This window comes from Vollenhovia emeryi, unplaced genomic scaffold (assembly GCF_000949405.1).
Source record: "Vollenhovia emeryi isolate VEMERY1.0 unplaced genomic scaffold, V.emery_V1.0 DF939209.1, whole genome shotgun sequence".
In the NCBI taxonomy this organism is placed as follows: Eukaryota; Metazoa; Arthropoda; class Insecta; order Hymenoptera; family Formicidae; genus Vollenhovia; species Vollenhovia emeryi.
This window is the reverse complement of record NW_011967157.1, coordinates 812,155-825,973: the sequence shown is the minus strand read 5'-3', so window position 1 is coordinate 825,973 and position 13,819 is coordinate 812,155. Positions and strand designations below refer to the sequence as shown.

Sequence of the window (13,819 nt, the reverse complement as noted above, 5' to 3'; positions counted from 1 at the left end):
GAAAGGAACAAAAAGGACGTACGTACAATGAGTGCGTTAAAAGCACCGATAGATTACAGAGACTTGGAAAAGGAGCTTCACGCGGCTCTCGTAGCCGACGAATTCTATCAATTACAAAACGACGCTAAAATCCGGGCAATCGAACAAGCGGTGCCGACGTACGAGCACTTCAGGCAGATGGTGATTGTAATCTTGGTTATTTGTCATCGTCCAGTCAAGAAATCTCGACTGTAGCTTCCGCGCGATTTGCATTTTGCATTGCGAAGGGCTTTTATATAATTAAGTAATTATAAACTAAACAATAGAAATAATTTAAATTTGTGAATTACAGTTTTTTTATGTAAAAGTTCTCCAGTAAACTTCGCTTTAATTTATAACGGTAGGTGAATGGTGCGCACTTGAAACCCCTGGATCGCGATGACATGAAACCCAAGATCGGCGCGCAGTGGAATCCGCTGATTAACAGCACTAAGCCTCGTGACTCAACTGCGTCGACAGTCTCGAGAAAATCGACACGCGGCAAAGGGAACGGCGGAAGTGCCGCTAGATCTCGGGAGACGTGCGAGGACTTTTTACAGTCTTGGAGAACAATCTCCGACCACTCCGCAAAGTTTATCCACGTATGGAATCTAAAGTAAGAATCGCGGAACACACACGGAGAGAATCTTCTCTCAAACTTTATCCTGAAAATCGCGTGATCGTGGGACAACAGGACATTTTGAACAACTTTATGAAAGTTTTTTTTTATCAAGTTTTACCGTACATTTTACTAGTATTTAAGAGAATTTTCGGAAATGCCGTGTTGTCCAGCGATTACGTGATTCTCAGGATAAGGTTTACAAGAAAAGTCTCTCGGCGCACAAAAATATCGCCGTGTATCAGCGACATGTTTTTCTTTTACGGCAGGAACGACCTGCAGCATCACATCTTTCGGGTGGAAATCCCAGCGTCTTTCCTCGGTGACTTCGCGAATGCGTGTCTGCAGCATTCGTCAAGGGTCGACGATGTAACGTCAATCGTGGAAGTTCTCGATGTACTGAGCGCGTGTAATCGGTTCGATTTGACGGTGTGCTTCATGACGAGCGACGAGAAATCCACGTGCGAGCGTCTTTTCCGACAGTTGCAACTCAAAGGAAGGTCGCCAGACGGATCCTTGGAAGACGCAATCAAATCGTTAGCTGTCAAATATCGAGCTAAGCTTGACGAGCAAAAAAACACAGCGTAGTCGTCTTACAAATAATATTAATATAAACGAACGGGAGAGATGAAACGCAATAAATGACCGAAGAGGAGTGTTAAAGTATTATTGTTACAAATAATCCATTTGGAGTTGATTGAAAATTAATCTCAAGGTGTGTTGTCAAAATGAGAAGCAGTATGTTCGTTTTACAAATAACATTATTGGATACTATTCGTACACTCTACGAATCTATTCCACGACGAACTACAGCTGTCTTGAAAGAGGCAAACGGTGGCCCTACACCTTATTAATTAACAGATATTGTGTGCTAGTCAGGTGTTCGCATTATTTTGTCCACCCCCTGTACATCCATGGAAAATGTATGTGTTCTACCCGCGCATAAATTCACATGGGAAGACATCGGTGATTCCGCGAGTGCCCGCTACTCTGCTAAATCAAACTCCGTAATCGCGCGCAATCGCGCGATTCGATACATCGCGCGACTCGTTCGAGTCGCGACGGGTCGATACTCGCAGCGGACTGCGCGCGACCAGCCGGGCGAGCCAAAATGGCGGCGCGCGGTGGCGCGTACGCGAGGAACGACGCGGCCGTCCACGCAGATGCGACGACGACGACGACGACGCGGCACACGTCGGCCCGTTCCTACCGGTTACGCGCGCAAGTGCGCGTCAATTGTCCCGGGAACGACCGGCGCCCGTAAAACTTGCCGCGTTCCCCGTCTCGCGGGACCGCCATGATGCACACGCGACCCAGCCGCGCGCCGTCCCGCGGCTCCTACTACGTCCGTCCGTGCGCGCGCGCGCGCGTGTGTGTACGTAAACAACTCGCGACTCGTCTCGTCACGCCGTCGCCGCCGTCGTTGTCGCCGCCGCCGCTGCGGACCGCTGCGGAGCCGTCGCATCAGCCCGGAACACTTGGACGGTGGACCGCGCCGGGCCGGGCGCCGCACGACTCTGCCGAGGATCGCGAGACCGTCCAACCGGACCGCCCGCGATAAGATATGCGCCGCGGACGCCGCGAGACGGCGATCAACCCGCTGCGCGCTATCAGTCGACCGCGTCACGCCGCGTCTCTCGCCGTCGCCGCGAGGGTGAGGGTCGCCGGAGGGTCGCGCGACGCGCGAGCGTGAAAGGGGCGGCAAGGTGGAGAGGAGAGCGAAATAAAAGAAACGTAGAGAAAGTAGGAAAACGGGGAACGAGAGAGCGCGCCGCCGCCTCGACGCCTCCTCCGCCATGAGGCTGGAGGAGATGCCGTTGCGGCTCAGCTCCGACGAGCGGGACTTTGAAATGGACGACGACGAGACGGACTATCTGCTGCAGCCGTCCGGGGACAGCATCCGGCAGCTGACGTCGAGGCGACGGCGCATCGCCGATTGCTCCAAGTACCTGAAGAGCTGCCTCTGCGGGTGAGTCTACAGGTCATCCCGCTTCCTCCTCCTCCACCTCCTCCTCCTCCTCCTCGCCGAGCGACTGCAATAGAGACTCTCGCCGCCTTATCGCTCTTCTTATCGCCCGGATCGCGAGAACGACCCTGAAACTTGTCTACACGCTGTCTAGGAATTGCTATCTTCCAACGGGGTTTCGGTGCTTAAAGAAATCTTTCTCTCCATTCGCACGATTTATCGCTCGATGAGCCTCGTGCACTGTGCACACGTCGTGCAATCGTGCGTAGATATTTCTTTGTTTGCCCACGATTATGGTTTGTAATGAAATTCACGTTTTGCTGTCGTTTATTTTGAAAATTGGTATTCACTTGATAATTTTTAGTTTCCTTCGCAGTAATTCTCAATGACGCGGCGTTTTTAAATTTTAACAAAGTTTAAACTTAACAATTGCAAAGAGTCGCGGAATACTAATTATGTTTAATTTGGAATACATTTTTTCCCTACACGTTGGCCTCTGACGTTCCAAATTGAATATTTTATTAATTAACGCGAGACACGCAGTAGGACCCGTTACTGAAGTATATTCGCCAAGTTTAGAACGGAATACATTTTTTTCAATGCACTTTTAATTCATTTTTAAAGTTTGAGATTGAACATTTTTTTAGTCGATGTAAAACCAGGGTTGGGGAAGTTACTTTATAAAAGTATCTAGTTACAGTTACAGTTTCTTCGCTAAAAATGTAACTAGTTACAGTTACAAGTTACCAATTCTAAAAAGTAACACGTTACGGTTACAGTTACTTAAGAAGTAACGAATCGTTCCCTCGCAGTTACTTGCGATGAAAATAAAATAAAATATCAAATCTGCATTTGAATTGTAAAGCGTCGATAAAGGCGTTTATGTGCAAATGCAAGACCTAATGCGACCTGTAGAGGTTTAAAAAAAAGTAACTATTAATGTAACTATTAAATTAGTTACTAGTTATCGAAAACATGTAACTGAGTTAAGTTACAGATGGAGAGAAAGTAACGAAGTTAAGTTAGAGTTACAAAAAAAAGTAACTAACAGTAACGAGTTACTTCCCAACCCTGTGTAAAACATGTAGGAAGAACCGTTGCTGAAATATATTCGCGAGGTTTAGAACCGAATGAATTTTCTTCGGATACATTTAATTTACTTTTAACGTTTAAAATTGAACATTCAATGTGCAGGAAATTGCTGAAATATATTCGCGAAAAATTCAGAATGGACTGGAGTTCCCTCGTGTACATCAGTTTTGACTTTTGAGATTGTTCATTTCGTTAGTTAACGTAAAATGCGCAGGAAGATCCGTAGCTGACCAAGTTTAGAACGCTCTGTAACAAAATATAGCGCAATGTTTACGCGGGGATTCAGGTTGTCTCATTACGTTATTAGTGCGCGAGCGGCGATCGTGTTGACTTGCGCCCGGAGAGTTCTAATGAGAAATCAATATAATCCTCATCGAACTGCGATTTACGAGATCGATTAAATTAGTACCACACATTCCACGTGCTTTGCATCCAAGTCTAATCCACAATGTGCTCTTTACGTCTGGAAACATTCTAATTTACTGTCAGTAAATACGTTCCGAAATTAGTGCAAGTTGATAAATTGCACATTATATATTGTCGAAACTTTTCTTAAGCGTTTTGACTCACTTACATAAAATACAATGCTTCTAGGCGCAAAGAGCACATTGTAGATCAGACTTTAATCCTTACCGAAACTCGCGTTTCGTTCGATAGTTATTCGAACTTTATACAAAATCTTTTTCGTCCGGCGCTATATTTGTTCGCCGGGAATAACTGTCCTAACCAGTTCCCGGTAGATTATCGGCAGTGTGATAAAATAACGTCGTATAAATAAAACGACGTACGTGTGTATATATGGCATTATACGAGGAGTGTCTTAAAGCGGGAATCGATAAGGAAAAAACTTCTTTCCTCGACGCGACACTTGTCAGTGCGACACGAAGTGACGGAGAAGAAATCGTAAAAGCGCACAGACAAAGTGCAGCGACGACGAACAGGACATCGCTCGTGGTCCACCAAAATGATGCGGGGCACCTGCGAAAGGACCAGACGGTAATATTTCGAGCAGCAGATCAATACGCGGGGATACGTCGCGGCAGAAGTTCGCCGATCGAGTAATTTTATTAACTAATACTGTTCGATTTCAGAGGGACACGCGCGCAGCGTTTCGTCGAGCCTTTTATCTCTTCGCGATAAACGCATCTTCCCTCGCTGCTTTCTTCGCGTCCAAACGCACACGTAGAAAATAAGACGTGACGAAGTAAAAAGAGCGCCCGATCCATGATAAATGGACGTGTAACGCGACGCGCAAACCGCGCAAGCGACTCAGGTATCCGTTTCCCTCGTCGCTTATCGACTGCAGACCTCATGTTTTATTTTCAACGTCTCCGATGCACCAGCAGTCTCTACGTCCCGATTGAGACGAGGGAGAAAGAGACGCGACGGGATTAATTGTCTTCAGCCGATTCGAGTAACAGCGATACATGTATAGCGGACGCCAGACATCCTCGTAAGACGATACGTAACGGCCTGTGTCCACGATGCTGGAACTTGGTCCAAGATCTTATGGTGTGAGTGAGTTAAGATCCCTTGGTGTGCTAGAAGCTTTCACCGTGAGATCAATGGCTCGATTGTTACCTATCACCGGGTAACTTTTTACCCTTTGCCGAACATCCATTGTCTTTCACGGAAAAGCTGCAAGCCGATTGGCTACACATTTCTCGGGACTAGAACTTGGGCACAGTTCTTGGATCGTGGACACAAGGCTTTAAGATTAGTCGACGGTTGAAATTTACAGGAAGGCTAAGGCCCAGTCTCACCAAACGTCGCTTAACTTTAATCTTATTGTTAGTTTAATTCATGTTTGCCTCTTTCTAAAGTAACAGCTGGAAAGAGACGAAGAACGTGTTAAACTAAGCTTAAAGTTAAGCAACGTTGGTAAAACCGGGCCTTAGATAACAAGATAGAAAAAGATAGGGAGTTGACTGAACTCTGGTTAACAGTTAACCGACGTTTGCGAAATTGATTCTAACAGATTCTCCAATGGACATGATTATCCTTCGCCTCTATTTTCTGTTGGCACCCTGCAAATTTTAGCCGTCGGTTAAACTAATCGAGGTCGGTGAAAGAGGCTCTACCTCGGTTTTCACCAACATCTCGCTTAACTTTGATCTTAGTTTAAATCGTCTTTCGTCTCTTCCTGAGGGGAGACAAAGGATAAATTAAACTATCAAAGTTACACGACGTTGGTGGAAAACGGGCGTAAGGGGAACAATTGGAAAGGGCTAAAAAGTTAGCCGACACTGGAACAATCGGCCCTCGATCTTGCGCGATGCCAACGCGCGGTCGATTGAAAGCCACGCGTTTACGCGCGCCCGAAATAGCGCCCGACCCCGTTCGACGCCCCCTTGTATTACTCGGGCGGGATATTCTGCAAACACGAGCCGGTATTCAGGGCTCGGCTCGCGATGGAATAACAATGCCTTAATCATTACACGCGCGTACGTGTGTAAACGAGAAACTCTCGCTCGCCACGAAAACAGTTGCGAGCCCGACCGGCTGTAGAATTCCGGTAATTGCCATTAACATTGTTTTTACTGCCACTCACGTACGTTGTTCTATTGCGTGCGGCATCAAGTTGAATTAAGGATGGTCGTTTCCTAGCGTTGCTAGACGTGTCGTAAGTCTTTTTCTTGCGGAGATATTTAATTGAGGCAACAATTATCTCATTACTTCGAGCAGTACCAGCGGTTGGGCGATCGCCCAGGGCCCCAAATCTGTAGGGGCGCCGCTGTCTGGTTTCACGTAGTTTGAGAGTGAGAGAGATTCCCTAAAATATAAAAACAAAATGGAGTTCGTCGTTCGATATTATCGCCTTGTCTTTTCTTTCTCAAGAATTTCGAGCCCTTGAATTTGAATGGGCGCCACGACAATCTTGCTCAGGGCGCCAATGTTGCTAAAACCGGCACTGACTTCGAGTCATCAGAGGTCAAGTTTCCTTTTTTAATAAACCGATATATCCTTCAATCCCCCAAAGATTTTTCGTATTGCCACTCACGTATGTTGTTGCTAGACGTGTCGCAAGTCTTTTTCTTGCAGAGATATTTAATTGAGGCAATTACTATCTCGTTACTTTGAGTCATCAGAGGTCGAGTTTTCTTTTTTATTGTAATAAACTGACATATCTTCGATCCCCAAAGATTACAATTTTTTCTAATTGTGATAATACGCATTGCATATTTAAAAATTCAACTTGCAGCGTGGGTTTCTTTAATTATTCTCGGAAGAATCCTTCTCAAAATATCTGAGAGGAATTGAGATCCTCGGTGGAAGACAGTAAGTTCCGTTTGGGACATGGAGTGTATGTACAAACACGTCTTCTGACCTAGGAGAAAAAGTTTTGATCCTGCGGGGTTGCATCATCCCCTGCTTTGTATAATATCAACAATTAATCGTCTATAATTCTACAACGTCTATTGGTTCGTCGTGGCCGTGTCGGCTACTATTTATCAGGAGCCGGGCGTCATAATTAGAAGAAGAAGAAGGTGGAAGACAGTTTCAAATGTTTCGTTCACGCGCCGGGGGCAGCTTGTGACGCTTCAACGGGCTTCCCGGCGGCGGATCATTGGTCCGACGCTGTTGTACCGACCGGACGCGGCCCAATCGGGCGGCCGTTTCTCGCGACTGGCGCGTCTCGCCGGAATCGCGCGTTCCACGGCCGCGACGTGATGTCATAGCTGTCATAGCTCCGCCGATAGATCGAATAACGATAAACGCTCTCTCGGATAGATTGTGTCGGATAGTGCGTTTCCGCGGAACGCGAGGAAACGGCGAACGAGGCGCGCTCGCCAGCGAGTGAGCCGTGCCGCAGGCTTTCCCCCCTGGAGCGGAGTAGCCTCGAAATGGAGACGCAGAGCAACGTTATAAGGATGTCCAAGGAGGACATCCCGCTGATATCCAAACCGCGGAATTACAGCTCCTGGTCGAGGTGACGTATATCCCCGACGCGACCTGGACGGTCCCTCGCGACGCGAGAGTCTTCCTCATCTCCTCCCCTCCTCCCTCTCCTTCCGCGCGATTCTTCGATCAGCTGTCCGACGACGACCGTTTGACAATGTCCACGCGCGAACACGTAGATCGACGACGTAGGACGACCGCGCATTTATTTATACCCACGCTTCTTGACGCTCGAGACTGATTGTCACGATCATCGATCGCGTCGCGCTTTGTCTTCTGTTTGACTGGCCGAGTTCTTACGCATGGGACAAAGCTGGCCGCGCTTTGTCGATGAATCGGGATAACGTTTCGATCCGACGATATTTCGGCGAATGCCGAAGAGAGAGAACTGCCGGGGGTCTCGCGTTCCGTCAGCTTTGCCGCCCTTGTCAAGTCGGGATCGTTTCTTGCGATTGCAGATGCTGCACCTGGATGTGGAGGAGATGCTGCCGAGAACGGGAACTGAGAGCCAGGGTTATCCACATCGGGCAGCCTATGCACGAGAAGTTCCCCACTAATGTTATAAGAAATCAAAAATACAACGTTGTTACTTTCCTGCCTCTGGTAAGCTCTCCCCTCGATGGAGAAATTCTCCTTCGATCGCCGAAAGGGCGGCGCGGTCGATAATACTCGTCTCTGTTTCCCAGGTCCTCTTTCAGCAGTTCAAGTTCTTCTTGAATCTATACTTTCTGCTCATGGCTATATCCCAATTTATACCAGACATAAGGATAGGGTACCTGTATACGTACTGGGGGCCACTGTGCTTCGTCTTAACCGTGACGATTTTCCGCGAGGCCGTCGATGATTTTCGAAGGTACAAGCGGGACAAGGAGGTCAACGCACAAAAATATTATAGACTAGTGAGAGGTTTTAATACGCCGGAATTAGTACCAAGCTCGAAATTGCGCGTGGGCGACTTGGTAAGTCATGTTCCAGTAATAGTTGTTCTTGTTGCGTCGAGGGTTTGGCAGAGGTGCTGACGATTCTCTCCTTTTTTTTCTTCTGATTATCAGGTTATAGTAGAGAAGGGTCAAAGAGTACCAGCCGACTTAGTATTATTACGCACAACCGAAAAATCTGGCGCGTGTTTCGTGCGGACCGACCAGTTGGACGGGGAAACGGACTGGAAATTGAGATTAGCAGTGCCTGCAACGCAAAAATTGGAGAGCAACTCTCAGCTGTTTGATATTAAGGCCAGTCTGTACGTTGAGAAGCCTCAGAAGGATATACATAGCTTCATCGGCACCTTTTCAAGGGTGAGAAATTTAATTTTCCCCCTGTCGCTTCGCTCCGAGACCTCCCGGCTTTCTCCGTGTAACCGTCCGTTCTTTCCAGTACGACGGGTACAGCAGCGAAGAGAGCCTGGGTGTGGACAACACGTTATGGGCCAACACAGCTGTGGCGTCTGGTTCCGCACTTGGTATCGTCGTCTACACCGGTCAGGAGACGCGATCTCTGATGAATCATTCGGAAATCCGATCGAAAGTTGGCCTGCTCGATAAAGAGATCAATCAGTTAACGAAGGTACGTAAAGATTGATATACGCGTTCACTGAACGTTTGTACATTCTAACTGTATTTCGGCAGGTGCTGTTCTGCGCGGTGATAGGACTCGCGCTTGTAATGATGTGCTTAAAAGGATTCAGCGGACCGTGGTATCGTTACATGTTCCGTTTCGTCCTGCTGTTTTCCTACATCATACCGATCAGCTTGAGAGTAAACCTGGACATGGGCAAGGCGTTTTACGCATGGTGTATACAGAGGGATAAGGATATCGCCGGCACGGTCGTGAGGACGACCACGATTCCGGAGGAACTCGGGCGTATATCGTATCTGCTGAGCGACAAGACCGGCACGTTGACGCAGAATAAGATGGTGTTCAAGAAGTTACACCTGGGTACGATATCTTACGGCCAGGAGACGTTCGACGACGTGACGTCAGTGTTAAAGACTTACTATCCCACGGACACGGAGCACTCGCCGGTGAAGCCGATGTCGTCTGCGTACAGCGGGAAGGTCCGCAGATCCGAGAACACCCGGATCTACGATGCCGTGCATGCCCTGGCTCTGTGCCACAACGTGACCCCGGTGTACGACGAGGTGAACAAATCCACGAATCTGGACTCGGTGAGCGTGCAGACGGTGGAAACCGGAGATACAGGTTCCATTCAGAGGTAACGATCTCTCATTGAGTCAGTCGCAAAAGTTCCTTGATGTCTCTCGTCCTTTAATCCTCAATGGGAACTTTGACGTTTCAACATATGAGAAAACGCCAATGTGGGTCAAGAGGCAAGATCTTTTTGGACATAACGCGGTTTTCTTACGCATTGATTTTATGCTACATTTAGCATTCAATGATAAAATGTAGCATTTTTAATATAATTACAAATCGTTTATCGATTTGAATATGTGAATTTGCTGACGATAATAACTCCACCCGTAAAGGCCTGTGTCCACGATGTTAGAACTTGGTCCAAGTTCTAGTTTCGAGAAATGTGTAGCCAATCAACTTGCAGCTATTCCATAAAAGCTATAAATTGATTGGCTGTATATTTCTCGGAACTAAAACTTGGACCAGGTTCTAGCATCGTGGACACAAGGCTTAAGAAAACTGCGTTATGTCCGGAAAGAAACCGGCGCGCAGAACAAATGCGGAAAGAAACGGTATATGAATTCACATTTTAAAATATAAAAATTACAAGTTAGGCTACCTACATCTTGCCTTGTGACCCACATTGGCGTTTTCTCATATGTTTAGTTGTAGTCAGGGGTCTTACTTTAAGTTTATTATTCTTTAACGTTTCAGCCAAACGGAGGCGGATCAGCATTACTATCCGCCGGAACAGAAACGCAATTATCAGGCTTCGAGCCCGGACGAAGTAGCTCTGGTGAAGTGGACGGAGGAAATGGGACTGGCTCTGATTAAGCGGGACCTAAATTCGATGCAGTTGAAAACTCTGAACGGTCAAGTATTGAATTACACGATACTGCAAATATTCCCGTTTACGTCGGAGACCAAGCGAATGGGAATTATCGTGAAGGAGGAGTCCAGCTCTGAGATCATTTTCTACTTGAAAGGCGCTGACGTTGTGATGTCTGGTATTGTGCAGTATAACGACTGGCTGGATGAGGTGTGCGAAAACATGGCGCGCGAAGGTCTCCGAACGTTGGTCGTGGCAAAGAAAAATCTGACCGAGGACCAGTATCTCGATTTTGAAGCAAGGTAACGTATCGTTAAGAGTATTACAATTGCCTGATGCGATTTTCAACCTTTTTTTTCTCGTGGCAGATGTAAATTAATTATTAAAATTTTGCTGTATACTAAAAAATATATTCTATATTATTAGATTCTAAAGGAAAAATAATCAGTGCCCCTGACTAAACAGTTAGATATTACATCTTTTAAATATCCTCGCGGCACACTGATATGGAAATCGCTGACTTAATATATGACCGAATTATATGATATATTTTATAGATACAACGCGGCGAGAATGAGCGTCAGCGACCGTGTATCGAGGGTCGCCGCGGTGGTGGAGAGTCTCGAGAGAGAGATGGAATTGTTATGTGTAACCGGTGTCGAGGACAGGCTGCAAGACAGGGTGAGGCCTACGCTGGAACTCTTGAGGAACGCCGGGATCAAGATATGGATGTTGACCGGCGACAAATTGGAGACCGCGACTTGCATAGCGAAATCCTCGCGTCTCGTGTCGCGCACCCAGGGCCTGCACGTCTTCAAGTCTGTCGTGACGCGCACCGACGCTCATTTGGAACTGAATACATTTCGCAAGAAGCAAGATTGTGCCTTAGTTATCAGCGGCGACTCTCTGGAGGTGTGCTTGCAGTATTACGAGCAAGAATTTCTGGAGCTCGCTTGCAGCTCACCCGCCGTAGTTTGCTGCCGATGCTCTCCCACGCAGAAAGCCGAAGTTGTGAGTCTCATACAGAGACACACCGAGAAAAGAACGGCGGCCGTCGGCGATGGCGGTAACGACGTCTCTATGATACAAGCCGCGGACGCTGGTAGTTGTCTAATCTTTTAACTAATCCAAGTATCTCCGCCAGATATTTTTTTATTACAGTTTACGTCTTCTTACAGGGATAGGTCTTGAGGGTCTTGAAGGAAGACAAGCATCGCTAGCTGCAGATTTTTCAATTTCTCAGTTCAGTCATCTCGCAAATTTACTACTAGTCCACGGCAGAAGAAGTTATAAACGATCGGCTGCATTGAGTCAATTCGTTATACACCGTGGTCTGATAATCTCGACTATGCAAGCTGTGTTCTCTGCAGTCTTTTATTTGTCTTCGGTTGCCTTATATCAAGGTTTTCTTATGGTTGGGTAAGTATATTCAAGTATGTTCGTAAAAAAGTAATCTTCAAACTTGCTGTAAGCTCAGCAATTCTTGTGTGGCAAAACTTCTTAATGTACTAAATTTTACGTATATAAAAATTTGTAGGTACGCCACGATATATACAATGTTTCCCGTCTTTTCGTTGGTATTGGATAAAGACGTGTCAGGAAAGATAGCGCTTACCTATCCAGAACTTTATAAAGAGCTTAGTAAAGGCCGTTCGTTGTCGTATAAAACATTTTTTATGTGGGTTTTGATAAGTATATATCAAGGTACGTATAGTTTTAATGAAATCTAGACAATGCATGTGTTGTAAAAAAAATAACAAAATGTTACATCTTTGACGAATGTTCCAGGAGGAGTAATTATGTACGGTGCTCTTATAATGTTCGAGGACGAATTCATTCATATAGTGGCCATAAGTTTTTCAGCGCTAGTTTTGACAGAATTAATAATGGTCGCTTTAACAATTAGAACCTGGCATCACATAATGATGCTTGCAGAAATCTTCTCTCTAGCGCTCTATTTATTATCGTTGGTCGTCCTGAAGGATTACTTTGGTAAGTTGATGGCATTTAAGAGATAATTGAATTTCAACTCGCATCGTTAACATGCACAATATTTTTCTCGTCATTTTATTTCTTGTTGCAGATGCTGAATTTATTAAAACAACAGACTTCTTATGGAAGGTATTGGTGATAACGTTGGTCTCGTGTATGCCACTGTATATCCTGAAATTTTTGAGGAAAAAGTTTTCGCCTCCCAGTTACACCAAATTATCCTAAAATCTTGTGCGGAAATTGATTCGTCCGCGTATAGATGACAAGGGAGGATAAAACATCAAACATCGTAACTTGCAAAAAATTATAAAACTGTATACAAATTTTGTTTAGTTTTAAAATATCCCAAATCCAATCCAATTGAAATAATTTTTAATGAAATAAGAAAATGCAGTATATGCACCGTCTTATAGCAATCAACTATTTTTGTAACAATCAATTTTTTACGACGTTAATCCTAAGGAGGACTAACGTAGCAGGAAGTAATAAGCGCAAAAACTGAAAACCGGCAAAGTTTCCAAATTTCTTATATCGTGTCTGCACGCCGACTTTAAGGAAATATGGATTGGATTAAACTTGTTATAAGCGAAACAATTTCACAACTCTCCGCATAATGTTAATTCTTCCCGCAAGCTTATCTTCTACGCATCTTGGCTTTAGATTAAATACATGACTTTTTATACTTGATTTTCTTTATATTTTTTGTTTGTGTATTAATTTATTTCTGAACGCATTGCCAAAAGGATCGCATCTTCCATTTTTATGTGTTTATACGTACATATTGCGATATTTATATATAACTGCTCTATATATATATATATCATATTTTGTGAAATATTAATTCGATGCGTTCTCTAATCGTGCACAACAGTATTTCTCATGTATCTAAATCCTCGAGTATTCGCATGGATCAATATAATCTTAATTTGTATAACAATAACTAAATGCATTTTACTAAAGAAAATGGCTAGAATTAATACGATTAAGGTCTAGAATTTGAGTATCGAGAAATAAAACTGTGATTTTCGCGAGTCAAACCTAACCGGCATTTTTTGCACTCATGTTACATATGTAATATAAGAAGCTTCAGTCTCTAAAACGATTCGAGACAAGTTTCCTTTTTAATTTTACCCCTTAAAAATATGTCTATACAAATAGCATATCTTTTGTTATAATTTATATTCTAAGCACATAAAAGTTAATAATAATACTAGATTACATAATGTTTTATATTCATGTATATATTGCAAGCATGTAGAACATAACTGTAATC

At 45.0% G+C, this 13,819-nt stretch overlaps 2 protein-coding genes across 4 annotated transcripts; both read left to right on the top strand.

Annotated features, from left to right (window-relative positions):
- The first annotated feature begins 2 nt into the window (after positions 1–2).
- LOC105561314 (coiled-coil domain-containing protein 103-like) lies at positions 3–2,106 on the top strand. Its single transcript, XM_012011182.1, has 3 exons — positions 3–180; positions 384–634; positions 907–2,106. The coding sequence occupies exons 1-3, from the start codon at positions 28–30 to the stop codon at positions 1,223–1,225; spliced, it is 723 nt and encodes a 240-aa protein (XP_011866572.1). The 5' UTR covers positions 3–27; the 3' UTR covers positions 1,226–2,106.
- A 240-nt stretch (positions 2,107–2,346) lies between these two features.
- On the top strand, positions 2,347–13,583 carry LOC105561315 (probable phospholipid-transporting ATPase IIB). 3 transcript variants are annotated; one of them, XM_012011183.1, is made up of 12 exons: positions 2,347–2,606; positions 8,054–8,198; positions 8,282–8,554; positions 8,648–8,890; positions 8,970–9,158; positions 9,221–9,807; positions 10,440–10,856; positions 11,112–11,656; positions 11,733–11,973; positions 12,092–12,258; positions 12,343–12,546; positions 12,638–13,583. In XM_012011183.1, exons 1-12 carry the CDS (start codon positions 2,434–2,436, stop codon positions 12,769–12,771), a joined length of 3,318 nt encoding a protein of 1,105 aa, XP_011866573.1. In that variant the 5' UTR covers positions 2,347–2,433; the 3' UTR covers positions 12,772–13,583. The 3 variants fall into 3 exon arrangements, with proteins under 3 accessions (XP_011866573.1, XP_011866575.1, XP_011866574.1); XM_012011185.1 differs by lacking the exon at positions 2,347–2,606 and adding an exon at positions 4,558–4,691; XM_012011184.1 differs by lacking the exon at positions 2,347–2,606 and adding an exon at positions 7,357–7,626.
- Positions 13,584–13,819: the final 236 nt, after the last annotated feature.

Excerpts from the sequence above, each read along its gene's own strand:
- LOC105561314 (XM_012011182.1), top strand. The coding sequence starts at position 28 with ATGAGTGCGTTAAAAGCACCGATAGATTACAGAGACTTGGAAAAGGAG. Across the intron at positions 181-383 it reads ACGAGCACTTCAGGCAGATG|GTGAATGGTGCGCACTTGAA; the intron begins GTGATTGTAATC and ends TTATAACGGTAG. Across the intron at positions 635-906 it reads ATCCACGTATGGAATCTAAA|GAACGACCTGCAGCATCACA; the intron begins GTAAGAATCGCG and ends CTTTTACGGCAG.
- LOC105561315 (XM_012011183.1), top strand. The coding sequence starts at position 2,434 with ATGAGGCTGGAGGAGATGCCGTTGCGGCTCAGCTCCGACGAGCGGGAC. Across the intron at positions 8,891-8,969 it reads TCATCGGCACCTTTTCAAGG|TACGACGGGTACAGCAGCGA; the intron begins GTGAGAAATTTA and ends CGTTCTTTCCAG. Across the intron at positions 12,547-12,637 it reads CGTCCTGAAGGATTACTTTG|ATGCTGAATTTATTAAAACA; the intron begins GTAAGTTGATGG and ends TTCTTGTTGCAG.